Source organism: Pezoporus flaviventris, unplaced genomic scaffold, assembly GCF_033815535.1.
Source record: "Pezoporus flaviventris isolate CSIRO_AGI_PZ_B2104156 unplaced genomic scaffold, CSIRO_AGI_Pfla_v1 ptg000107l, whole genome shotgun sequence".
NCBI classification, from domain to species: Eukaryota; Metazoa; Chordata; class Aves; order Psittaciformes; family Psittacidae; genus Pezoporus; species Pezoporus flaviventris.
Genome location: NW_026892655.1, coordinates 25,489 through 51,436, shown reverse-complemented (window position 1 = coordinate 51,436; position 25,948 = coordinate 25,489). Strand labels below are relative to the sequence as shown.

At 67.5% G+C, this 25,948-nt stretch overlaps 3 protein-coding genes across 4 annotated transcripts; 2 read left to right on the top strand and 1 right to left on the bottom strand.

Moving 5' to 3' along the window:
• The first annotated feature begins 173 nt into the window (after positions 1 to 173).
• Positions 174 to 2,084, top strand: GJD3 (gap junction protein delta 3). Its single transcript, XM_061477625.1, has 2 exons — positions 174 to 364; positions 1,164 to 2,084. Exon 2 carries the CDS (start codon positions 1,171 to 1,173, stop codon positions 1,897 to 1,899), a length of 729 nt encoding a protein of 242 aa, XP_061333609.1. The 5' UTR covers positions 174 to 364; positions 1,164 to 1,170; the 3' UTR covers positions 1,900 to 2,084.
• A 1,034-nt stretch (positions 2,085 to 3,118) lies between these two features.
• RARA (retinoic acid receptor alpha) lies at positions 3,119 to 25,264 on the bottom strand. Of its 2 annotated transcripts, XM_061477481.1 has the most exons (9): positions 25,126 to 25,264; positions 16,458 to 16,757; positions 6,862 to 7,010; positions 6,602 to 6,743; positions 5,724 to 5,884; positions 5,465 to 5,641; positions 5,175 to 5,379; positions 4,568 to 4,726; positions 3,119 to 3,377 (listed from the first exon to the last, which is right to left on the bottom strand). In XM_061477481.1, the coding sequence occupies exons 2-9, from the start codon at positions 16,633 to 16,635 to the stop codon at positions 3,166 to 3,168; spliced, it is 1,383 nt and encodes a 460-aa protein (XP_061333465.1). In that variant the 5' UTR covers positions 16,636 to 16,757; positions 25,126 to 25,264; the 3' UTR covers positions 3,119 to 3,165. The 2 variants fall into 2 exon arrangements, with proteins under 2 accessions (XP_061333465.1, XP_061333466.1); XM_061477482.1 differs by lacking the exons at positions 16,458 to 16,757; positions 25,126 to 25,264 and adding an exon at positions 11,539 to 11,771.
• Positions 17,883 to 24,689, top strand: LOC133281733 (basic proline-rich protein-like). The gene is made up of 3 exons (XM_061477529.1): positions 17,883 to 18,809; positions 21,529 to 23,118; positions 24,369 to 24,689. Exons 1-3 carry the CDS (start codon positions 17,883 to 17,885, stop codon positions 24,687 to 24,689), a joined length of 2,838 nt encoding a protein of 945 aa, XP_061333513.1.
• Positions 25,265 to 25,948: the final 684 nt, after the last annotated feature.

Genomic DNA, 25,948 nt, shown 5'->3' with positions numbered 1-25,948 from the left:
TGTGACAGGGGGTTGGAACTGGATGAACGTTAGGTCTTTTCCAACCCAATGGGCCATTCTGATCCTATGAAGCACCATGGCCCTGGCAGCCTGGACACAGCATCTCATACCAGCAATGAGCATCCCCTGGGCACAGCGCCCCAGCCCCACAGGAGAGCCTGGCTGCAGGCAAGGCCACAGGCAGAGCCAAGCCCTTCCCTCCCCTCCGGGCGCCCCCGGGCTGCTCTGTCTCTTTAAAAGGAGTCCAGGCGTGGCTGCAGGGCCGTTATCCCATCCCGGCCGGACAAGGGACCGGACAGTCCCGGTCAGCCCTGGACAGCCGCCGCCAGCCGCACTGGCACACCGTGGACCGCAGCCTCCGCAGGTACCGGGGCTCACCCCAGCGGGATGGGGCTGGGGAAGGAGCTTGGGGAGGGACACAAGGGATGGGGATCGTGCTGGTCCTGCCCCGGCTGCTGTCCTTGGAGCCAGCTCTGGTGAGTCCTGGGGCACAGGGGATGCTTGTGATGGGGTGAGCAGGGCTGGCACTGCCGGGTACCCCCCTGTGAGCAACACGGGGCGATGCCTCGAATCCTGTGTTCAGCTCTGGGCCTCTCTCTACAAGAGAGACATTGAGGTGCTGGAGCGGGGCCAGAGAAGGGCAATGAAGCTGGTGCAGGGCCTGGAGCACAAGTGTGATGGGCAACAGCTGAGGGACCTGGGGGATTCAGGCTGGAGAAGAGAAGGCTCAGGGGGGACCTGATTGCTGCCTACAAGTGCCTGACAGGAGGATGGAGCCAGGAGGGGCTGGGCTCTGCTCCCAAGGAACAAGGGATGGGACAAGAGGAACCGGCCTCAAGCTGCACCAGGGCAGGTTTAGATGGAGCTGAGGAACAATTCCTGCCCAGAGGGTGCTCAGGCATTGGAACAGGCTGCCCAGGGCAGGGCTGCACTCCCCATCCCTGCAAGTGCTCCCACACCCTCAGTGCCATGGGTTAGTGGTGGCCGTGGCAGTGCTGGGGAATGGTTGGACTGGATGAGCTTAAAGGGCTTTTCCCACCTGGTTGATTCCATGATTCTATGCGTTTGGGGTTGGCATGGGGGTGAGCTGGAGGGGCCGTGCTGCCGCTGGGGTCCATCCTCCTGGGCACAGCATCCCCCTGGAGCTGACCCCGCTCCCGTAGGGCGGCCATGGGCGAATGGGGCTTCCTGAGCTCGCTGCTGGACGCGGTGCAGGAGCACTCGCCCATGGTGGGGCGGTTCTGGCTGGTGGTGATGCTCCTCTTCCGCATCCTGGTCCTGGCCACGGTGGGCAGCGACGTCTTCGAGGACGAGCAGGAGGAGTTCGTCTGCAACACGCAGCAGCCGGGCTGCAAGCCCGTGTGCTACGACGCTGCCTTCCCCATCTCCCACTACCGCTTCCTCGTCTTCCACGTCGTGGTGCTCTCGGCGCCCGCCGCGCTCTTCGTCATCTTCGCCGTGCACCAAGCGGCCAAACCGGGGCACGGAGGGGGGCCCGGCCAACGCACCCGCCGCCTCCAGCCCTTCTACGTGGGCAGCGTGGTGGCCCGCATCGCGGCCGAGCTGGGCTTCCTGCTGGGGCAGGCGCTGCTCTACGGCTTCAGGGTGCAGCCGCTCTTCGTGTGCCGCCGCCGGCCCTGCCCGCACCGCGTCGACTGCTTCGTGTCCCGCCCCACCGAGAAAACCGTCTTCATCCACTTCTACTTCGTGGTGGGGCTGGTGTCGGCGCTGCTCAGCCTGGCCGAGCTCGGCCACCTCCTGCGCAAGGGCCACCCGCCCCGCGCCGCCTGCTGCCACCGGCCGCAGGAGCGGGGACCGGCCCCGGGGCAGCCGGCGGGGAGCACGGAGGAGCCGCGCTGCCCTCCCGGCCCCCCGGCCCGCGGGGACCTCACTGTGTGAGGGGGCTCCGCGCTGCCATCGCTGGTGCGAGTTGTGGCCGTTCTCAGCCCGGGGCTCCCTGCCCCGGTGCCACGCGGAGCCGAGCCCCCGGTTCCTGTTGTGGGCAGCGGATGGGCCTCGCCCCGCAGCTGCTGGAACAAAAAACACGGACAAACGGAAAACAAACAGGTCCCATCCCTGCTGCACCCCCCCGGGGCTGTCCCCCTCCCCGGGCTGGGGGGAGCTCAAACGCATCGGGGACAGGGCTGGTTCCTGGCACATGGGGACAGGACCGCAGCATCAGCAATGGGAAAGGATGGGGAGTGCTGGGGGGACCCTAAAGGGTTCTACCCCATGGAGACAACAGCAAGGAGGGATCCTGGGATGCCCCCCAGCACCAAAGAACCCCCGGTATTTGGGGTGCTGCAGCCTTGAACAAGCCCCCCCCCCCCCCACCCCAAAGCCCCCACATCAAGAACGAGCCAGGCACTAGAATAAATAAACTTTATTCTGGAGCCAGCCTCCCCCCCCCCCCTCCCCATCCCCCCTGTGCCCGTGAGGCCGGGGTGGCACCACAGCCCCCACCCTCCCTGGGGGGGTCGGGGGGGGCCGGGGCAGGGCCCGCCTGGTGCCCCCCGGCTCTAAACCCACTAAAACCTCAACAACAACCGGAAAAAAAAAAAAAAAAAGAGAGATTTAATAATAATAAACCGTGTGCCCCCTCCCCCACCTCCCCCCCCCCTCCCCCCATCCCATCCCCCCCCCCCCCCCGGGCAGCACCCACCGGGCCCCCTCCACCTGCACAGGCCTAAAAACCCCTCCAAACTTTTACAAAGGTTTTAAAACGTATTTATAGATATTTATAGATATTTATATATATATAACTTTGCTTTCTCTTCTCTTTTAAATGACTCTGCTTCCTCGGCGGGCGGGGTCTGGCCGGGTCCCGTTCCCCCCCCCCTCCACTTCTTCTGCGATTGGGGTGGGAGGGCTTGGGGGGGGGGGGGGTGATGTGGGTGGCTCGGTGGTCGCGATCCCATGGGTGCTGGTGCTGGTGGGGCCGGGGGGGGGGGTCCCCGCGGGTCCCCGCGCCCCTGAAATGTGACTCAACCAACGCGCTGTGCCCGGGGCCGGGGGAAAGGGGGGGGCCGGGGGCTCCCCAAGGAGTCCACCCCGGGCGATGGGGAGGTCCAGAGGGGGTAGGGGGGGGGCTGTGGCTGTGGTGCCGGGTGCCCCCCCCCCCCTCCGTTGCCGTGTGGCTCTGTCCTGGTGCGCGCCGGGCGCGGGTCACGGCGACTGCGTGGCCGGGCTGCTGCGGTTGGAGCTGGGCGAGAGGCTGGGGCTGCAGCTGCCCGGGGGGGGGCCCAGGGTGCCTGTGCGGGGGCCGCCCGGTTGCCCCCCCAGCGTGTCCATGCCCTCCGAGTTCTCCAGCATCTCCTGGATGAGCGGCGGCATCGACCCCGGGATCTCCATCTTCAGCGTGATCACCCGCTCGGCGCCTGCGGGAAGGGTGGGGGTCAGCAGGGGGGTGATGGCACCCCAAATCGGCACCCCCAGATCGGCACCTCCAAATCGGCACCTCCAAACTGGTACCTGCAAACTGGTACCCCCAAAATTGGTACCTCCAAAACTGGCACCTCCAAACTGGCACCCCCAAACTGGTACCTCCAAACTGGTACCTCCAAAATGGCACCCCCAAACTGGTACCCCCAAAATTGGTACCTCCAAAACTGGCACCTCCAAACTGGCACCCCCAAACTGGTACCTCCAAACTGGTACCCGCAAACTGGCACCTCCAAACTGGCACCTCCAAAACTGGTACCTCCAAACTGGCACCTCCAAACTGGCACCCCAAAACTGGTACCCGCAAACTGGTACCTCCAAAACTGGCACCTCCAAACTGGCACCCCAAACTGGCACCTCCAAAACTGGTACCTCCAAAACTGGCACCTCCAAACTGGCACCCCCAAACTGGTACCCGCAAACTGGTACCTCCAAACTGGTACCTGCAAACTGGCACCTCCAAACTGGCACCCCAAACTGGCACCTCCAAAACTGGTACCTGCAAACTGGTACCTCCAAACTGGCACCTCCAAACTGGCACCCCCAAACTGGTACCCACAAACTGGTACCTCCAAACTGGTACCTGCAAACTGGTACCTCCAAACTGGCACCTCCAAACTGGCACCCCAAACTGGCACCTCCAAAACTGGTACCTGCAAACTGGTACCTCCAAAACTGGCACCCCAAACTGGCACCTCCAAAACTGGTACCTCCAAACTGGCACCTCCAAACTGGCACCCCAAACTGGTACCCGCAAACTGGTACCTCCAAAACTGGTACCTTCAAACTGGCACCCCCAAACTGGTACCCGCAAACTGGTACCTCCAAAACTGGTACCTCCAAAACTGGTACCTCCAAACTGGTACCTCCAAACTGGCACCCCCAAACTGGTACCCGCTAACTGGTACCTCCAAAACTGGTACCTCCAAACTGGTACCTCCAAACTGGTACCTCCAAACTGGCACCCCCAAACTGGTACCCGCTAACTGGTACCTCCAAAACTGGTACCTCCAAACTGGTACCTCCAAACTGGCACCTCCAAACTGGCACCCCCCCCCAGCAATCCCATGCCCAGGGGATGCTTCCCTTGGGACACGGAGCTGCGGCCCCTTTCTCCAGCCCTCACCCTTGGCGCTGATGCTGCGGAGATCCGTGATCTTCATGAGCATCTTGGGGAACATGTGGGGCCTGTTGGGCCTCCTCTTCCTCACGTACACCTTCAGTGCCTCGAGCAGCGGCTCCTGCAGCTTGTCCACCCTCTCGGGCTGCTCCAGGTCCTGGCGGTCTGAGGAATGGGGGGGGGACATAGTTTATTATGGGGAGATGGAGAAGCACACATCCCATCATTCCATTGGTGGGGATATTGCCTCACTCCAGGGGGAGTCACTGCAAAGGCTGTGCCATAGCGAGGGCCAACATTTGAGGTCTTCTTGATGAGCCATCTGGGGAGTGCAGCCAGGACAATGGGCCAGCTGCCCCTCCCTGCATCCTCCACCCCTATCCCTGCACCCCCCATCCCTGCATCCCCATCCCTGCATCCCCCATCCTTGCATCCCCCATCCTTGCATTCCCATCCCTTCATCCCCTATCCCTGCATCCTAATTCCTGCATCCGCCATCCCTGCACTCCCCATCCCTGCACTCCCCATCCCTGCACTCCCCATCCCTGCATCCCCCATCCCTGTATCCCCATCCCTGCATCCCCATCCCTGCATCCCATGTCCTGGCACTCACCTCCGCAGATGAGGCAGATGGCGCTGAGCAGCCCCGTCTCGGCGTCGTCCATCTCCAGTGGCAGCAGCTGGTTGGCGAAGGCGAACACCAGGTCCGTGAGGGGCCCGAAGCCGGCGTTGTGCATCTGCGTGCGGTTCAGCGTCAGCCCGTCCGAGAAGGTCATCGTGTCCTGCTCCGGCGTGTAGCGCGTGCAGATCCGCAGGATCTGGGGGTGAGCGAGGGCTGGGGGCTCAGCCTGCTGTCCCCATCCCCATCCCCAACCCCGTCCCCATCCCGGTCCCGGCTCTCACCAGGATATCGAGGCAGGCGGCTTTGAGGAGGGTGATCTGGTCGGCGATGGTGAGCGTGGTGAAGCCGGGGAGCTGCTTGGCAAACTCCACCGTCTTGATGATGCACTTGGTGGACAGCTCACTGAACTTGTCCCACAGGTCGATGTCCAGGGACACCCGCTGCTCCGAGCTGTTGTTCTGCGGCGCAAGGCAGGGGATGAGGGCACTGCAGAGGCTGCTGCAGCCCCCCCACAGGACCCCCCCCCCATCACCAACTCACCGTAGTGTATTTGCCGAGCTGGCAGAGCGCAGGGAACGTGTCCTGGTGGGCTTTGCGCACCTTCTCCACGAGCTCCTCCACCTCGGGTGTGATGGTGTAGCTCTCCGAGCACTCCGGCTTGGGCACGTCTTTCTTCTTCTTGTTCCGGTCATTGCGGACGGCTGCAGGGACAATGGGGTCAGTGTCACCAGCCCCATGGCCACCAGTCCCTGCCCGAGGTGGGGGCTCAGGCCCAACACACTCTGGATGAGGTCGTGTCCCCCCCCCCCACCGCCAGTGCTGCAGTGACATCCAGCCCTGCACAGCATTCCTTTAAGTAAGCCCCCAAAGGCATCAGGAGGCAATGAGGGGTTACTGCGCCCTGGGGGGGGGACACAGGACACCCCCATCCCTTGCCATGGGGACAGCGCTCAGCTCTGCTCTACAAAGCCTATACAGAGGAGGGGAGCATCAGAGATTGAAAATGGCAGCTGAGGCACCGCACTCCCTGTGGGGGAGTGTGGAAGAAGCAGTGGGAGCAGCCCCACATCCCGCAGGGATCAATCTCTGTGGGCCCGGACCCCCTCCCTGAGCTGCAGCGTGTGGGATGCTGAGCCTCCCCCCCCCCCATAGCATCCATCGCCCCCCCGTCACCCACCCACCCCGGTGGTGCGGCCCTGCGGGGTACCGCCGGGCACCATGACAACTGGCACCGAGACACCAGGAGGCCCCATCGGCATCATTTATCTCTGACATTATCAATCACGCGTTGCCTGGGCAACGGTGAGGATGTGACACAAACCCAGGGGTCCCCCATCTTCCCCCGGCCAGGGCCTCCCTGGGCACACGGTGGGAGCTGCTGGGCTGGATGTCCCCATCCCATCCCTGTCCTCACTCACACTCCTTGGACATGCCGACTTCGAAGCACTTCTGGAGGCGGCAGTACTGGCACCGGTTGCGCGTCACCTTGTTGATGATGCAGTTCTTGTCCCGGTGGCACGTGTACACCATGTTCTTCTGGATGCTGCGGCGGAAGAAGCCCTGGGGGAAGGGGGAATGACCCCAAAAACCCCAATCAGCACCCAGCCCAGGGACCCATGGGGATGGTGGCCCTGGCCCGGGGGCTCTCATGACCCATGGGGACAGTGGCAGCTCTCACCTTGCAGCCCTCGCAGGCGCTCACCCCATAGTGGTACCCGGAGGACTTGTCCTGGCAGACGAAGCAGGGCTTGTAGATGCGGGGCAGGGGAGGGGGCGAGGGCGGGCTGGGCACGATCTCCTCCGAGCTGGTGCTCTGCGTCTCCACGGCTGCAGGGAAGGTGACAGCATTCAGGGCATGGAGACCCCCCCATAGGCCCCATGGGGACCCCCCCCCCTCCCCAGTAACACAAGGGCTGGTCCTTGGTTGCGGTGACCTGCGCTGCCCACCCGGCCATGGGGCCGAGGTCGCACGGGGCCAAGCGGGGAGAGGACACGAGCTGGGAAGATGGAACTTGACATTTCCAGGCCACGGAGATGACGTGGGCTTGAGGCAGACAAAAAAATAATAAAAAGGGGAAAAAAATAGCAAAAAAAGGAAAGAAAAAAGCCGGGATGCGGGATCCCAGGAGCCCCCGGGCAGCCCCGCGATGGGGGGGGGCTGCTGTCGCGCACCCTCACGTGTGGGCACCGTGTGCACAGCCCCCGGTGCACCATAGTTAGGGGCACCCCCGTGTCCCAAAACCGTGTGGGATGTGCTTGCACCTCCCCAGCACACCAAAATCCCATGGGATGTGCCCTTCCCAGGCCATCCCTGTGCCCCACTGCCCCCCAGCACTGCCTGGAGGTACCCCCAGGACAAGCCCAAACCACTCTGGGGTGCCAGCCCCCAATGTAGGGTGCAGCCAGGCAGGGGTTAAGCGCTCCCCGGCTGCTCCGGGATGTTTGCTCATGTTTTTCTGCAGCGGAGCCAAGCGAACCAGTCAAACAGGATATTAAAGGCCAGGCCCTACAGGGGAACCCAGGTCCTGTTCCCCCCCCCATCCCCTGTGCCCCAAAAAAGGCCCCAAAATGGGCCCCCAAAAGGAGCCACACCAAGGAGAGGCCCTGGCCAGGGGCACCCACCCTGGCGCTGAGCCAAGGAGGGGTCCTATGCAGGCAGTGGGGCTTTCAGGGGTGATGGATGAGGGTTGGGGGGGTTCCCCCCAGGGCTGGCTGTGCCACTGCCATGGGTGCAGAAGGGGCTCAGGGAGGGGGGGCCAACGGGGACAAAGCCACCCACGAGGCCTTGTCACAACAGGGATGGTGAGTGTGCAGCATGGAGGCGAGTGCTGCAGGGTAGGGACCGAGCGTGCGGGGTGGGATGGGAGTGTGAGGGGTGGGATGAACATGCGGGGTGGGATGGGAGTGTGAGGGGTAGGATGGGAGTGGGAGGGGTGGGATGGGAGTGTGAGGGGTAGGATGGGAGTGGGAGGGGTGGGATGGGAGCGTGCGGGGTGGGATGAACATGCGGGGTGGGATGGGAGTGTGAGGGGTGGGATGGGAGTGTGAGGGGTGGGATGGGAGTGGGAGGGGTGGGATGGGAGTGTGAGGGGTAGGATGGGAGTGGGAGGGGTGGGATGGGAGTGGGAGGGGTGGGATGGGAGCGTGCGGGGTGGGATGGGAGCGTGCGGGGTGGGATGAACATGCGAGGTGGGATGAACGTGCGGGGTGTGATGGGAGCATGCGGGGTGGGATGAACGTGTGGGGTGGGATGGGAGCGTGCGGAGTGGGATGAACATGCGGGGTGGGATGGGAGTGTGAGGGGTGGGATGGGAGTGTGAGGGGTGGGATGGGAGTGTGCGGAGTGGGATGAATGTGCAGGGTAGGATGGGAGCGTGTGGGGTGGGATGAACATGCGGGGTGGGATGGGAGCGTGCGGGGTGGGATGAACGTGTGGGGTGGGATGGGAGCGTGCGGGGTGGTTTAGGAGTACGTGGGGTGGGATCCGAGCGCGCCGGGCAGAGCTTCCCAGGCGTCACTGAATAAATCACTGCTGCCACTCGAGGGAGCGGAGCCATTAAAGTGACTGAGCGAACGTCGTCTATAATTTATCGCCTCTTTTATATAATTTAAGAACTTCCTGGTGGAGAGCTGCACTCGCAAAATGCAGATCTGACAAGATTCTGATGTGCTGGGTGCGGAGGAGACGGGAGGGGGAAGGGACCCGGTTCCCCCCCCCCCATCAGCACACGCCACCACCAGCACCATGGGAATCCCCTGCCACCGCAGCCACCGCAGCCACCGGAGCTCGGTGCCACCAGCGAGGAGGCGCGGCTGCGGGCACAGCCGCCCCCAGGGCCGGTCATCCGGGAGCCCCTCGTGGTGGCATCAGGCCTGGGTGCCCCTCAGCAGCACCCAAAGGCGCTGAGGCACCACGATGGGTGCAAACAGCATCTGCTCCCACAGGGCGGGCTGGGGACAGCGGGAACCCCACATCCAGGCTCCCTCCCTTCCCCCAGCCCCATCTCCTGTGGAACAGGAGGGGCCCAGGCTCCGGCACCCCCCCCCCCCCCATTGGAGGAAGCGGAGCCCAGCTGCAGACCAGATGCTGCGGCTCCGGCTGCATCCCCCCTGCCCGCGGCCCCGCCGGCTGCTTCCTGCCCACACCGAGGGGACCCCGGGGCACCCCGGCACCCGCACCCCCGCCCTGGCGTGGGAAAGCGCCCGCAGGGCCCCGCCGTGCGCCAGGGCCCGGGGGGGACACCCGGGAGTCAGGGCTGCTCCCAGCAACCGGCGGCCAAAGGAGCCAGGGATGGGAGCCAGGGATGGGATCCAGGCTTCGAGAGCAGCGGGACAAGGGGCAAAGCCCCGCCGGGGCTGCGGTGGGGTCCACTGCACCCAAAGGAGGGTGGGGGGTCCCCCCCCCCAGGGCTGCCCTATGGGTGAGGATCCCACGTGCCCTGAATTCCAACGCCTGTGGGAGTGAGCGACGGGTGGGAAGAGGGCCCTGGGAGCCCTGAGCCGTGGGGTGCCCCAGGGCATGGGGTGCCATTGGGAACTGCCACCCCATCTGGTCCCTACGGCACATCCTGCCCTACGGATGGGGGTCCTGCCCCCCACCAGCATCAGGGCTTAGGGTCCCCATCACCCTGACAACGAGCCCAAGGTAAAAGCGGAGCCATCCAGCGCTAACATACAACCCAACACCATGGACCCCCCCAAGACCCCTACAGCACCCCACAAACAACCCTGCATCCCACGGACCCACATTGGCACAGGATGCCCATCACCTCAGCGGGCTCCTCCACCGCCCTCGTGCCTCAGTTTCCACAACCACAGCATTCCCAGGCTCTTCCTGATGCGCCAGCGAGGCCGCACAGCACCGGCGCAGCAGCCAGCACCTCGGGGCCAGCCCAGCCACTGCTGTCTATGGGGAAACTGAGGCACGGTGCAGTCACCCTGAGCCCTGCCGCTGGCTGGCAGCCCCGAGCCGGGGAGACACGGCACCTCGGTGTGACGCAGGGAGCGGGGCACAGTGCCAGGGAGAGCTGCCCGCGCCTGCCATTGGGTCACGGTCACTGTGACCAGCGCCCGGAGGTGCCCTGGCCCTCCCCATGGCACCAGGGCCACAGTTCCAATCGCAGCCAGCAACCCGTGGGGACGGGGCCGTGGCCAGGTCGCCCCTTGCCCTGCAGGATGGGGACACAGTGGTCCCCACATACCCCGCTCGGGGCAGCACAACCGCGCTGGGTTCTGGGGCACAGCCTGGGACACGCAGCACCCACAGAGGCAGTGGGAGCCCCTGCGCCCTCCCCAGCCGCAGACAAAGGCCCCTCGGCCGTGCTCCGTGCCAGAGGAAAGGACCAGAGACAATGCAGGGAGCAGGACCGGGCGCCACGGCCACACACAAACCCCCAGCACCAGCACCAGAGGAGGGAGAACCGGGAACCCCCCCCCGGCCCCATGTGCCTCACTGAAGGCTCACGCAGCCGTTATCACGGTGCCTGTCCCACAGAGCCCGAAAGGACCATTCCTGCCCATGGGCATCAGGCCAGGCCAGCCACATGCTGTGGGGACCATGGGGCTCCCCCCAAAGCAGAGGAAGGCTCCATGTTCCCCATGGGGTGGCAGCTCCGGGTACATTGCCCCTGCTCAGCAGAGGCACCCACACATCCTCTGCATCCTGTCCTGAGGACAGAGGGGACCCCCGGGGTGACACGGGGCTATCACCCCCCCAGGCACCAGAGGGGCTGCCTGGACCCCACATCAGCACCCAGGACACCCCAGCCCAGGGGGTCACCCTGACCCCCCCAAGGCCCATGGTGGGGGTCCCACGCTGGTGCCCCCCTCCACCCGCGCAGCAGTGGCGGCGGCTCCGTTTTAACTGGGTTTTGTTGGAGCCCTTATCAGGAGGGAGCGGAATTCCCATTGGAGCTGGCGCTGGCACCGCTGCAGACCCTGCTCATGGGAAGGGGGTGCGAGGGGCACCCACAGGGCCCCAGCCCCCCCCCGCGCTGGGCTCAGCCCCATCCCGACGCTCACCGAAATAGGCCAAGGGTTGTTCATGGCCGAGCTGGCGGCGGCGGTGCCGGAGCTGGGCCTGGGGAAGAGGGGTTTGGGCTGGGGGCTGTTGCCAGCACCCCCTTGGATCAGCACCCCCGGGACCAGCCCCCCGCGCCCCGCTCAGCCCCCGCACCCACGGGCAAGCCCCCAGCACCCATCGCTCCGCACCCCGCACCCATCCCCGCATTCCCACCCACCCCCGCCCCGGATCAGAGCCGCGTTTCGAGGCCGCTCCTCCCGCCCGGGCGGGCTCCAGCACCGGCCCGAGGCAGCGGTGAGGGGCCCGGCCGCCCCCCGGGGCGCAGGTACCTACAGCGACCGGAGCTGCTCCAGGACGGGGGGCGGCGGGGGGCCCCTCGGGGCGCGGGGGGGCCGCGCTCCGGCAGCAAACAGCCCCGGCCCGGCCCGTAGAAATCCATCCGGAGGAAGGGGCCGGGGGGCAGCCCCGCCACCGCCGCGCCCTCGTACATGGCCCGGGGCCGCGGCTCCCTCCGGTCCGGCGGCGGGGGCGGCCCCGGTGCGGTCAATGCCCCCCCCCGCGGCAGCCGGGCCCCCCGCGCCGCGCTGCCATGGCCCCGCCGGGGCTCAGCCGGGGAGCGCGGCCCCGCCGCTCCGCTCCGCGCCCGGGCAGGCGGCGGCGGAGGAGGAGGAGGAGGAGGACGAGGGGGAGGGGAGGAAGGCGCAGCCCCGCCGGCTCTGCGGCTCCGGCAGCCCCGGTCCCTCCCGGCACCAGCCGCCTCCCCACAGCCTTAACCCGCTCCGCGCCGCGGGGCCGCCCCGGTACCGAACGGGACGGGACGGGGCGGGCGGCACCGGCCACGGGGGAGCCGGGGGGGGGGGGGGGGGCCGGGGCTGCCCGTCGGCCGCGGCTCATTTGCTTAATGGGATGCGGGTGAACTGCGGGTGAACCCGGCGGGAAGGGCTCACCTCGGCCTGACCCCCGGGGGTGCGGGTACCACTGCCCCGGGGCGCGGGAGCGTGTGTGTGCGTGTGCGTGTGTCTGTGCACACGCGTGTGTTCGCATGTGCAGCCCCGCTGCACGGCGGCACTGACGGGTGCGTTTGTGTGTGGGCACATAGGGCAGCCCATGTGCACGCACACACATGTGCATCCCTTCTACGCACACATACATGTGTGTGATGCCGTGTCCCCACCAAGCACGGGAGCAGCAGAGCACGTGAACACGTGTCTGTGTATGTCCACACTGCGTGTGAGTGCATGGACACACCGCCACTGCACACATGTGCGTTTGCATGCGGCCCACAGCACCACACGTTATCCCTCCCCATCTGTGCATATAGGCCCGCCACTGGAGGTGACACCCCAAAGCGGTGACACCGGCATCACGGTGGGCTCAGCACCACTCTCTGCACCAGACAGGGCCGGACCCATGCCAAGGACAGCAGCTTCAGTGCATGTGGCCTTTGCCATGGGATGCGGGTCCACCTCTGCCCCATGCTGCCCACCAGAGGGGTGCCCTTAGAGGGGGAGCTCAGGACACTGCAGAGCCCAGTGAACCCCAACACAGGTCCTGCCTTGGGCAAGCAGCTCAACCCTGCACATGCAGCAAGCAGCGTGCATGAGCAGATGTGCACGTGCACATGTGTGTGCACGCATGGCACATGTACACAGCAGAATGCACACACAGAGGAGGGTGCACACACACACACCCCAGCACTGAGGACACCCTCCCGCTGGCACAGCCGCACTCAGCACATCCACGGGCCCCAAAGTGAGCGGCGAGGGGCCCCCAAAGAGAGGGGGCAAAAGGGGAGGAAAACACAGAAATGAGTAAGAAAAAGGCCGGGAGGCGTGTGCATGTGTGTGTGCATGTGTGTGCATGTGTGTGCATGTGTGTGCATGTGTGTGCATGTGTGTGCATGTGTGTGCATGTGTGGATGTGTGCAAAGCAGAGCGGCGGCGCCTGTTTAAATAATAATAGAAAGTCAAAGGCTTTGCTTAGCCAGCAGGTTTCTGAACAAAAGCCCAGCGCTCCTCCAACTTCCTGCAGCGAACATGACAAATGTCTGCTTTGACTCATTTACCAGCGCTGGAAAGAATGTGGCTGCGACGGAGGGGACGGCGGAGGGGACGGCGGCCGGTGGCACCGCGCAGCCCAGGCCGGTTGTGCCGTGCACGCAGGCCCCGCCGGCCAGCGCTTCCCGTCCCACGCCGGAGGAACAGGAAGAAGCAGAGATTAAATAAAGAAGAAACCACCCCAAAGTCTTAACGCAGAAGCCAAGAGGAACTGGGTGAGGGGAGCACCCCGCACGCGAGGGCGACACGGATACCCTAATGCCGTGTCCCACTGCCCCACAAGCAGCCCGGAGGTGCCAGAATGGGGTTCCCTGCTTAGCAGCATCCCCCCAGCCCTGCTTCCTCCCGGCACCACTCATGGGGGCACAGACAATGCTCTGGGGAGCACAGGATGCTCCCATGAGCGGGATGGAGCCTTGGCCACAAAGCCCATGAGGACACCCCGGGGGACACCACGGTGCCCAGAATGAGCAGCTTCAGGAGCGCACGGTCACAGCCCCAACAACAGGACACGGGCAGGGACCCCCAGGACCCCCCCAGCGTAGCCTGGGGTTCGGGGTGCAGGGCCCCAGCCCCTTCCCCCCATCCCCATGCTGGCACCTCGGGGCCCCGCAGCCCCCCCGCTCGCCCGCCCACTTCAAAAGACCCCATTTATCCCCTTCAGCGCCTTTTGAGCGCGGCGAATTCCCGGTTCCCCCCCGGCCCCCGTGACAGTGATAGAAAACCTCCGCTGTAATGGGCTTTCCCAGGCGCGGGGGCCCTGCGCCCAGCGCGGCCTCATCAATCTTCCCCAGGCGGAGGAGATGGGGAGGCGGCCGAGGGGTCCCCAGCCCCGCACCCCAGCACCGGGGCCCCCCAACCCCCCCCAACCCCCCCCCGCAGGCTGCAGGGAGCACGTTTTGCTCATTAATTTTTAAAAATTAATTAATTACGGGGCCGCTGCGGGAGAGCGGCTGCGGCGTGGAGGAAACCGGAGCCAGGGGGTAGGGTGACAGCCGGGGGCCCCCCGGCCCGGCAGCCCAGAGCACGGGGAGGGGGCCACGGTGGGGGCCCATTTCCAGCCATCAGGCCTGGGAACCAGGGCAGCAGGAGGGAACCCCTCATAGCCCCCCCCATGAGCAAGGGAAGGGGACCCCCCCCCCCCAGGACAGCCAGACCCAAAGCCATCAGGGAGTCCCTGGGGACAGCCCCGCCACGCGTGCATGGGGACACAGGCAGCCCTATGGCACATGTGGCGTGCACACACGGGCACAGTGGGTGCTGAGCACACTTGCACACAGCCCCCTCCACAGAGTCACTCAGCCCTGCACATGCTTGTTACACGTATGAACCCCACATGCACACACATAACCCCAGCCACATGTGGGCACAGCTGGCAGCACACACGCACAGCATCACGGACACACACGGATGTGCATGGGTCACACAGCACTGAGTGGGGAGAGGTCTCACATCCACCCCGGGTGCCCCATGCTCTTCACCCATAGCCTGGAGCCCTGGCCATGACAATGGGTCCCAGGGCACCCGGGGACACCCACTGCAGGCTGAGGGGTGCCACCAGCCGTCCCCTGCATCCACAGCCGGGGCAGCCCCAAGCACCACGCACAGGATGCAGCCAATCCCATTCCCTGGCATCCCAGGAGCCGGATCCGGCACCAGCAGCCCCAGCGATACCGGATCCCCATCCTGACACCCAAGGCCCCAGCGTGGCTCCCGGCCAAACCCCCGGGGGGGGGGGGGAAATCTGCACCCCCGGGAGGGCCCAGCTGGATCGGCCCGGGGGCTGTGCAGCTGCAGCACATCTGGTGAGGGTGGGCTGGTGGTGGGGATGGAGGCGCATCAGGAGGTGGGGGGCGCTGCACCAGCCCCTCAGATGGGACGCGGATCCCAGCAATTCCCTCCTGGCCCCATCACCAGCAACAAGAGCAGGGGCATCCTGCCCACAGCCCCCAGACACCGCAGGACCTACACAAACACGACACCCGTTAGGCTGTGTGGGTGCCATGGGGGGGGAAGCACACAAAGCGCCCCCACCCCTTGGAACACGCTCCCCAGCAGGGAAAGCCGAGGGGAAACTGAGGCACAGCCCACCTGGGGGCCACCAGCCCCATTGTCAGACATGGAGGGAGAACGATGTGGGGGGACACAAGAGCTGCCCCCATCCCGTTCCCACAATGCCAGGCGTCGGGAATGGCCCCAGAGCCAGCGCGGGGGAGGGGCCCCACCCGCCGACACCCAGTGGCTGAACTGGTCCCACTGGGTCCCACCGCCGCCGGGGCGGCTCCGGCGGGGACAGCACCCCAGGCCGGCCCTGCCCGGGCCTGCACCGTCCCCCGCGGCCAGGGATGGGGTAGGGGGGGGGGCCCCGCCACACCCCGACCCACGGCGGCCTCCCCGACGGCGGGTGCCGCGGGGCACCCATGCCACCGGCGCGGGAACGGGCGAGGGCACCCATCCGCAGCGGTGCATGGGCTCCGGCAGCTGCCCCACGGCACCCATTGTGGGTGCAGGGAAACTGAGGCAGGCTGCGGGGTGGCGGTGCCGGGAGCACCTCCCGCGGCTCCTGGCTGCCGGCGCGGCGGGGCGGTGATTACCGGGGCCGTGATGGACGACCCTGTCAGGGGGAAATTGAATCAGGAGCAGACGCGATGATTGCCTTCATCGCCTCCCCCACCGCGGCCCCCGCGCCGCCGGCGAACAAAGAGCCACGGCGGGGACACGGCATCGGCCTCCCCGGCCACCGCCGACACCGCTCGGTGCAGCCCGGCTTCGGTGGGTGCTGGGGACAGCCAAGGGCCCGTTCGCAGCGCCGTTAGCAGCCGGGCTATAAACAGAGCCGTTAACAAAGGCGCAGCAGCAGGTCAGTCACACGCACCCGTCCGCCCCTGCCTCAGCTTCCCCAGCAGCACTAACGGGGGACACGCGGGGGGAAGCGCCCGGCACTCGCCCCCCACCACCACCAGGAAGGAGCTGGTGCCCCCAAACAGAGCTTCCCATTAGTGGCTGTGAGCAGGAAGACCCCCCCCCATCACCGGTGCCACCGCCCTAGTGCTGGTTATGGACCGGTGCCGGAGCAGCATCACGGGGTCAGCACCCGCATCCCAATCTGAGCACAGACTCCAGCACCCAGGGGTCCTCACACACCCCCTTTCCCACCAGCCCCCCCCACCCCTCCGGAAGAGCCGCGGTACTCACTGGCAGGCGAGGGGGTGCTGTATCCGCTGACGGGCAGCTGGTGCTGGATACCAGCAAGGGTGCTGGGCGGTGAGAGCCCCCCCAGCATGTGGGGGAAGAAGAAGGCGTAGGGGGGCACGGGGTAGCCATTGAGGTGCCCCCCTCCAGGAGTGGGGCAGGAGCTGCTGTTGCTGGCCATGGCGAAGAGGGGGGGGTCTCCGCAGGGTGGGGGGCTCTCAGGCGCGGGGTGCAGGGCCTGAGCAGAGCATGGGGCCCGCGGGGACCCGCTGCCCGGCGCTGTCCTCACTGGCTCCTGCAGCGCTGCGGGGGGGAACAGAGAGGGGGGTCAGTGATGGGACACCCACAAGCCGTGCCTCAGTTTCCCCAGACCCCCCCCCTCCATTCCCAAGGACCACGTCCCCTCCCGGCCCCAGGAGGGCGCAGGCGGCTGGGCCCAGCGCTCCCCATGGGATTAACCACAATCCCCCCAGATTAACGACACCGGGACGGGCAGGCGCAGGGCGCTAATCGGGGTTTAGCGGGCGATGGGGGGGACGGCGCGGGGACACTGCGGCCCCATAGGGCACCCCCTCACACCAGGGACCAAGCAACAGCATCAGAGCTGCTCCCCCAGCCTTACCCTGGGAATGGGGAGCATGGGGCAGCCCCCCTGCCCCAGTCTGGGGGCTGCAAGGCAGCCGGGGGGGGGGGGATATGGGATGGATGAGCGCACCGGGGTCCCCTGAGGACAGTGGCCCTGCTCCACCCTGGCTCTGCTGTCACAGCCATGGCCCCTCCACCTCTGCTCCCACACATGCACCGAGCGCAAGGGGCCTCAATGGGGCAGGAAAGGAGGGGGGGTGGTGTCCCCCTGAGGTCCCGGGGGGGGGGCTCAGCCTCTGCCACAGGGCTGGGCTGTGCCCATCGAGGTGCAGCCTGCACCGTGTGCCTGGTGATGCCAGCAGCTCCCACGCCAAGGCAGGGACAGGGACCCTGCGCCAGGCCGGGGGGTGGCGGTGGGAAGAGAGGTCCGGGGGGGGGGGGGGGGTGGTAAAGGGGGGGGCACGGGGCTTTCACAATCCGGGCTGGCTGTTTATTTAAGCACTGGCGCGGGGCCCGGCGGGGGCTGTTTATTTGCCGAGAGTGTTGGCTCCCGGCCTGGCGGAGGCGGAAAAGGATCCAGAGGAACAAGGCTGGGCCGCCCGGCGAGGCGCTGGGGAGGGGCTGGGACGGGCACGGCCCTGCCCGCCCCACCAGCACCCAACTGGGAGCACCCACCCGAGACAGGACCCCCTTCCCCCCCCCCCCATCCTCCCAGCATACACCAGCACCCACAACCCCTGCGCTGCTCCCACCCATTGAGACCGGCTGGAGCACCCATGGGAGACCTAAGGGCGGGCACCCAGCAATGGCTGGGGTGGGGGTTACATCCTCCCCAAGCACAAGATGCTGCGGGATTCCCATGGGCACGGTGCTGGACACCGGGTCAGCATCATCCGTTTGGACCAAGCGCTTGGCACCAAGGAGGGGACAGACCTGGCGTGGGGTCCCCACATGGCGCTGCAGGGCCCCATAGCGGGGGGCTGCCCATTGCCCCCCAGCCAGGCAGTGGTCCCTGCACCGCGCTGCCCGGGGGGAGCAGGGGGGCTGGAGGTGCGGGAAGCACTGTTTATGTTTGGCAGTGCCAAGTGCTCACCCGGCACCACGCCAGCCGCAACGGGCCCCAATTACTCAACACTCTCCCCCCCGCATGCCGCCAGCCTGGGACCGAACGAGGCCGGCACCGGGCACCCTAAACCTGCGGCAGACCCACAGCTTCCCAGTGCCCCACAGCTGCAGGAGGGTCTGGATCCCATTGACCCCCCGTGCCAGCACAGACCCCGGCCCATGGCTGCTCCCAACCCAGCTGTCATGGGCATCCCGAACGTGAGTCCCGGGCATGGCAAATGGGGTCCCACTCCTGGAGAGCCCCAGGCCAGCAGCATGAGGCCGGGGGCCGCGCAGCCCCTCGAGAGGGGCCCACGCTCGCCCTTCCCGGCGCCTTTTCCTCCAGTCCCCGGCAGGAGCTGGACGGGCCCCGGAGCTTCCTGGAATCCAGCGCCTCGTTCCAGCCCCGCGGAAAACGCTGCTGCGGGGCCCGGGCCAAATCCCAGCCACGAGGAACCTCCCGCCCAGGCCGGGGGTGGCCCCCGGGAGCGGACGGACGCACGGACACACGGACCGGAGCCTTCGCAGGGCTGGCAGCAGCGCGGCTGGGGGCGACCACGGCTGCCAGAGCCGCTTTCAGCCCATGGACCCCAACAGAGCGCACCCCGCACACCCCAACAGAGCCGGCAGCACTGGCACAAGACCCCCAGGGGACCCCTTCCAAAAGTACTGCGACCCCGGGTTGGATTCATTGCCCAACGCCAGGCACAGCCCCTGGCAGGGCCAACGCTAACCACAGAGCACGCAGCATCACACCGGGACTGCGGTACCCAACCACAGCAGCCACCCGCAGCCCTGCCAGCTGAGGGGGCCAGGCAGCAGCACCTCCCATCCGTGAACCTCCCCCCCCACCCCCCAAGTGCAGCAGCACCCCCAGCCCCGGTGCCCCCATCACACCACCAAACCCAGCCGCGCTTCCTGCCAGGGCACACGGCGATGGCAGCGCCAGCGCCCGGATGTGACACTCCGGGGAGCGGGGACACCGCCCTGGCCTCCCCCTGGCACCGAGGGGACAAGCGGGGCTGGGGTTGCTCTGGAGGTGCCTGGCAGGGCAGCGGGCAGCGGCCAAGCCCTTCCTGTCATGCTTGCGGGCACCGTGCTCCCGGCCGCAGCTTCCCCTCGCCGCTATCGGTTCCTGGGCAGCCAGGTTTCAGTTCACCCCCAGGCTGGCTGCCACGGATGCCAGCCACCCCGAACTCTGCCACCCTGCTCCTGTGCCACCCCAGACACTGCCACCCTGCTCCTGTGCCACCCCGAACTCTGCCACCCTGCTCCTGTGCCACCCTAGACACTGCCACCCTGCTCCTGTGCCACCCCGAACTCTGCCACCCTGCTCCTGTGCCACCCCAGACACTGCCACCCTGCTCCTGTGCCACCCCGAACTCTGCCACCCTGCTCCTGTGCCACCCCGAACTCTGCCACCCTGCTCCTGTGCCACCCTAGACACTGCCACCCTGCTCCTGTGCCACCCCGAACTCTGCCACCCTGCTCCTGTGCCACCCCGAACTCTGCCACCCTGCTCCTGTGCCACCCCGAACTCTGCCACCCTGCTCCTGTGCCACCCTAGACAATGCCACCCTGCTCCTGTGCCACCCTAGACAATGCCACCCTGCTCCTGTGCCACCCCGAACTCTGCCACCCTGCTCCTGTGCCACCCCAAACTCTGCCACCCTGCTCCTGTGCCACCCCGCTCCTGTGCCACCCCAGACACTGCCACCCTGCTCCTGTGCCACCCCGAACTCTGCCACCCTGCTCCTGTGCCACCCCGAACTCTGCCACCCTGCTCCTGTGCCACCCTAGACACTGCCACCCTGCTCCTGTGCCACCCCGAACTCTGCCACCCTGCTCCTGTGCCACCCCGAACTCTGCCACCCTGCTCCTGTGCCACCCCGAACTCTGCCACCCTGCTCCTGTGCCACCCTAGACAATGCCACCCTGCTCCTGTGCCACCCTAGACAATGCCACCCTGCTCCTGTGCCACCCCGAACTCTGCCACCCTGCTCCTGTGCCACCCCAAACTCTGCCACCCTGCTCCTGTGCCGCCCTAGACACTGCCACCCTGCTCCTGTGCCGCCCTAGACACTGCCACCCTGCTCCTGTGCCACCCCGAACTCTGCCACCCTGCTCCTGTGCCACCCCAGACACTGCCACCCTGCTCCTGTGCCACCCCAAACTCTGCCACCCTGCTCCTGTGCCACCCCGCTCCTGTGCCACCCCAGACACTGCCACCCTGCTCCTGTGCCACCCCGAACTCTGCCACCCTGCTCCTGTGCCACCCCAGACACTGCCACCCTGCTCCTGTGCCACCCCGAACTCTGCCACCCTGCTCCTGTGCCACCCTAGACACTGCCACCCTGCTCCTGTGCCACCCCGAACTCTGCCACCCTGCTCCTGTGCCACCCCAGACACTGCCACCCTGCTCCTGTGCCACCCCGAACTCTGCCACCCTGCTCCTGTGCCACCCCAGACACTGCCACCCTGCTCCTGTGCCACCCCAAACTCTGCCACCCTGCTCCTGTGCCACCCCGCTCCTGTGCCACCCCAGACACTGCCACCCCGCTCCTGTGCCACCCCGAACTCTGCCACCCTGCTCCTGTGCCACCCCAGACACTGCCACCCTGCTCCTGTGCCACCCCGAACTCTGCCACCCTGCTCCTGTGCCACCCTAGACACTGCCACCCTGCTCCTGTGCCACCCCGAACTCTGCCACCCTGCTCCTGTGCCACCCCAGACACTGCCACCCTGCTCCTGTGCCACCCCAAACTCTGCCACCCTGCTCCTGTGCCACCCCGCTCCTGTGCCACCCCAGACACTGCCACCCTGCTCCTGTGCCACCCCGAACTCTGCCACCCTGCTCCTGTGCCACCCCAGACACTGCCACCCTGCTCCTGTGCCACCCCAAACTCTGCCACCCTGCTCCTGTGCCACCCCGCTCCTGTGCCACCCCAGACACTGCCACCCCGCTCCTGTGCCACCCCGAACTCTGCCACCCTGCTCCTGTGCCACCCCGAACTCTGCCACCCTGCTCCTGTGCCACCCCGAACTCTGCCACCCTGCTCCTGTGCCACCCTAGACACTGCCACCCTGCTCCTGTGCCACCCCGAACTCGGCCACCCTGCTCCTGTGCCGCCCTAGACAATGCCACCCTGCTCCTGTGCCACCCCAAACTCTGCCACCCTGCTCCTGTGCCACCCCAGACCCTGCCACCCTGCTCCTGTATCACTCTGTTTCCATGCCACCCCAAACTCTGCCACCCCAGGCCCTGCCACCCTGCTCCTGTACCACCCCAGACTCTGCCACCCGGCTCCTGTGCCACCACAGACACCTCCACCCTGCTCCTGTGCCACCCTGGTGCCCTGCCACTCCTCTGCCACCGCCACCCCAGCCCCCTGCCAGCCCAGAGCTGGCCGGGGCTGCTGCCCACATCCCCCAGCCTCACCCCAACGGGTTACAGGCACATCACGGTGCCAGGCCACCCCCGTGGCACCCAGGCCGAGGGTCAGGCCGGGGAGCTCTGGGGACCACGCTGTGCCGGGGGGAGCCCGGTGGCCCCCGCTGCTCTGGCAGCCTCCTGGGCAGGGCAGGAAGCGCCCGCGGAGCCGCTGTGCGGTCGAAGCCTGCGGTTTCCTCGCTGCTGTCAGCGCTTGGCCCGGGACGGCCTCACACGCGAGGCCAAGGACCGGCTGCCCCCCAACCACCCCCGGCCCCCGGCTCCAGCGGCGCGGTTCAGGGGGTGCGCGGGGGTCCCCTGGCAGGGCCGCACAAGCGAGACCCCCACCCTGTATCCCCGAAGCATCTCAGCCGTGAGTCACCGTCACGTTTCTCACGTCCTCGGGCAGGCGTGAATCATGCCCCAGCCCGGCTGCAGGGCCGGAGCCAGCGGCACACGCTCGGCACAGACTGCGTGTGCCAGAGCTGGGGCTGCCACAGCCGCGCTCAAGGGGATGTGGGGCTCGTGTGGACCCCAGGAACTGCATGGGCAGCACTGATGCCACTGCGCCACGGCACCCGATGGACCAGCATCAACCCACACCCGGACACAGCGACACAGAGGTGGGGACGGAGTCCTTGCCAACACCCCACGGGGGCCCCACGGCGTGAGCCCTCGCCCCGTGGGTCCTCGCCCCTGACACCCCCACGTCCCGCTGCCGGCTGGGAGCCACAAACTGAAATTCCACCTGTTGTGGCCAGGCCGGCTCTGGTTACTCCGGGAACGCGATGCTCCGGTTACACGTCCCGCACCCGCCACCACGCTCCCCATTCTTCTGCGGGAACAGGTGCCCCGGCCCCCGCCACAGCCCCCGGCACGGCCGTGCCACGTTGCCACCGGCACCACCTCTGCACCGTGGGTGCTGCATCACCAAAGGACCAGCCATGCCCCCCCCCCCCAGCACCTGGCACTGCGGGGACCCCCACCCATGCCCACAGCGGGGACACCCCCGGCTCCAGCTCAACCCCGATCCTTAGGATGAGCGCAGGGAACCCCAAGTCCCGCTCACGGGGAGTCACGGTCCCGGGGTGCCCCATCCCGGCTCCCCACGGACTCCTCCTGGGCAGCAGCAGGATTGCAGCCGCTCGCGGCAGCCCCCGGTTGTTTTTAGCCCTGGATGCGGCGCGCAGCCGGCGCCCTGGGAACGGCGTGCCGGGAACAGCGCGGCCCCAGACAGCCCTTTCTGGCTCGGCGACAGCCGGCAGACAAGTGCAGCCGGCTGCGCCCGCGGCATGGGGCCGCTCGGGACACGGCACCCGCGGCTGGCGTGGGACAGCGCAGCGGGCAGGCGGCAGCGTTAACACCCCCGGACAGCGGGACCTGGTGGCACCGGGCCCCTGGCTCCGGCAGGCTCCAGGACCAGGTCATGCAGGGATGGGACCTGGGATACCTGGGGGGGAGCCAAACCGCCACCGCGTCGCACCCAGGCTGGCTACACAAGGGCACGCAGACGTGTGCCACCACCGTGTCCTCTGGCACCGCCTGGTAACCGGGGCCGGGGCAGGCCAGGACGGGCACATGCGGCCCCTCGCCGGGCCTTGCCATGAACAAACCCCCCCCCCACCACCACCCGCTAAGCCGCCTCCAGCCGCAGGGAGATTAACCCATTTTCTGTAATCAGCACATGTGTCACCGCAGATATGATCGACCCCCCCCCCCCCCGTGCTGCCAGCACCGCAGCCCTTCCCCCCGAGCCCTGGGGCTGGCACTGCCATGGGGAGCCCTGCGGCATGGGGGTACCCCACAGCATGGGTCCCGCAGTCCCAGCCGAGAGTCCCCATAAAGTGCTGCAGCAGCACCCCAGAAAGGGCAAAGGAACACCCCCAGTGGCAGCCCTGGTGGCCCAGGGCACGCTCTGCCCACGGCCGGTGCAGCCGAATGTGGCACGTTGACACGCCAGAGCCTCCTGGTTATAAATAGAGCCGGAGCCGCGGCGCTGGTGAATCCCAGCGCCGCAGGGCAGGCGGTGGCATGGGCCCTCCCCAGGCTCACCGGCCGCAACGCCGCTCACAGCACCGGGACTAGGGACACAGCGGGTGTGCAAGGACAGCCGAGCATCCCTGCAGGCACGGGGTAGCACAGGATGAGGCACCGGGCACTGGCCTCTCCCCACTGTCCCGGTGCCCGCTGGTGGCAGCTGGGTCACCGCGAAGGGTCTGCAAGTGGTGGATGAAGGCACCAGGCACCCATTGGCACCCCCAGTGCCAGCACCCGTGGGGACACGCGTGTCCCCGCACCACAGCAAGGTCACCCTCAAGGGCAGGGCGCGGGGCCCACGGGTGACATATGGCCCGGCAGCGGTGGTTGTGGGGCTGCTAAGCCACCGAGTCGTCACCCGCTAATCCCAGCACCGAGGCTGCGGTCAGGGCACCGCACCCAGAGCTGCCACCCGGCGCCTCCCAGCACCCTGGAGCGGGACAGGCGAGGGGCACCGGTGTGGGGATGCCCCCGTGTTCCCCCCCCTGGCACCCACTGGGCTCTGGGACAGCCCCTGCCACCCAACGAGGTCAAAGGTCAGAGGCACAGATTTGGGGGACACCCCAGCTCCAGCGGGCAGGGGGGTTCTGCACCTACACCCCCCCCCCTGTTTATGGCGCTGCTGCCCACCCCGAGGGTCCCCCCACCCTCGGGGTCGCGGAGTGGGGGACACGCAGTGGGGCAGCCCCCAGCTCCCCCCCCCCCACTACCGTCACCACCGCTCCATCAGGACCCCGCCGGGGCTCCTCCACCCCCAGGCCGACCCCCGGTATCTGCGGCGGCGGCAGCCGGCACCCCCCGCCCGGCCCCCCCCGGCCTCGCCGCCGCGCCAGCGCCCTGTCAGCCGCGGAGAGCGATGGCTTCCTCCGCCCGCCGGCCAGGAAACGGCGCAGACGCCGCTCCCGCCCCCCCGGACCCCAGCCCCCGGCGCCCCCCGCGCCCCCGGCCCCGCTCACCCGCCCGGCCCCGCCGTCTGCGCCCCGGCTTCACCCCCCCGGCACCCCGAAAAGGGGAAGCGGCCCCGGCTTCCCCCCGCCGCGGGGGGGGGGGGGGGGGAACGTGGCTGCGCGCACCGGTAACGGGGGGGGAACCTCGGCGATTCCGGGGGCATCCCCCAGCCCCGCGCTCTATGGAGGAACCTCGACACCCCCCCCCCCCCGGGGCGTGGGGTACCCCGAACCCTCACAAGGGCGGCGGGGGGGGGGGGGGGATCCGGCCCCGGGAGGGGGGACCCCAGCACCGGTAACCAGAGAGGACCCAGCACCGCCAAGGCCGGGGAAAACGGGGGCAAAGCCGCGATCCGGAACCGCGGCGGGGGCAGCGCTGCGCCTCCGGGGCTCACGGCAGCCTCAGCCAAGCGGGGGGGGGGGGGGGGGGGAAGGAAACGCACCGGGATCCCCCCCCCACCGGGAGGGATCCCCATTAAGCGGAGGGGGATCCCCAGAGGCGGTACCGGATCCGCGGCAAGGTCCTCCCTGCCCACCCCGGCGCGCTCACAGGGGCCCGCTCCTTTACCTGATCACGGCGACTTCCCACCGAGATCCTCAGAACCGGGAGGCTCCCGGTGGCGGCTGCATGGCGGCGGCGGGGAGACCCGGCCTGAAGGGGGGGTGGTGACGGGGGAGCGGGGGTGGGGGGGGTACCGGAGGGGAAAGGGGGGGGGGGGTTCAACGAGCGGCGGCCGCGGCCATTGCGAGTCATGTGCTCGCGGGGAAACTTTACCCGGGGCTGGGCCGGGCGCGGCGGCGGCGGCGGCGGGCGGGGACCGAGCGGAGGCCACGCCCCCCCACAGGCCACGCCCCCCCTCGCGTAAACCACGCCCGTTCGCACACCACGCCCTTCACGCGGGACACGCCCCTCCCCCGACCCTCGCCAGCCAATGGGAAGCCGCCGTGGGCGGGGCCGCCGCTACATTGTAACTCTTTGAAGTCTCCAGAAGGCGGAAGGGGAGAAAGTGGGTGCGCGCGCCGCGCGGGAAGCGAGGAGAGGGGGGGGGCTCTTAAAGGGGCCGCGCTTCATAAAGCTCGTTGCGCCTTTTCCTTCTCCTTGTCTCGTAAAAGGATGCAAGGGATACAGGATGGGGGTGAAGGGACCACCCAGGGCATGGGGGACTGGGGGGGACGGTCAAGCGGGATGGGGGATACACAAGATGTCCCCACGCTCAGAGGGGCAGGGCATGGTCCTCCTCCATGGGCTGAAGTCAAGGGGGTGAAGGAGGCATTCCTGCCTGCCCCCCAACAAAGCCACTGACCCCGAGGACAGGGATATGGACACAGGTTGTGCTGCTGCATTCCTGATTCCCTCATCCCTACCAGGGTGACAGCTCCGGCACCTCTGT

Bases quoted from the DNA above. Each gene is read 5' to 3' on its own strand.
- GJD3 (XM_061477625.1), top strand. From the start codon at position 1,171: ATGGGCGAATGGGGCTTCCTGAGCTCGCTGCTGGACGCGGTGCAGGAG.
- RARA (XM_061477481.1), bottom strand. From the start codon at position 16,635: ATGGCCAGCAACAGCAGCTCCTGCCCCACTCCTGGAGGGGGGCACCTC. The intron at 5,642-5,723 runs GTGAGTTGGTGA...CTTGCGCCGCAG, and splicing joins AGCTCGGCAAATACACTACG to AACAACAGCTCGGAGCAGCG. The intron at 4,727-5,174 runs GTGAGTGCCAGG...CCCATTCCTCAG, and splicing joins CATCTGCCTCATCTGCGGAG to ACCGCCAGGACCTGGAGCAG.
- LOC133281733 (XM_061477529.1), top strand. From the start codon at position 17,883: ATGCTGCGGGATTCCCATGGGCACGGTGCTGGACACCGGGTCAGCATC. The intron at 18,810-21,528 runs GTACTGCGACCC...CCGCCACCCCAG, and splicing joins CCAGGGGACCCCTTCCAAAA to CCCCCTGCCAGCCCAGAGCT. The intron at 23,119-24,368 runs GTAACCGGGGCC...CTCCACCCCCAG, and splicing joins GTGTCCTCTGGCACCGCCTG to GCCGACCCCCGGTATCTGCG.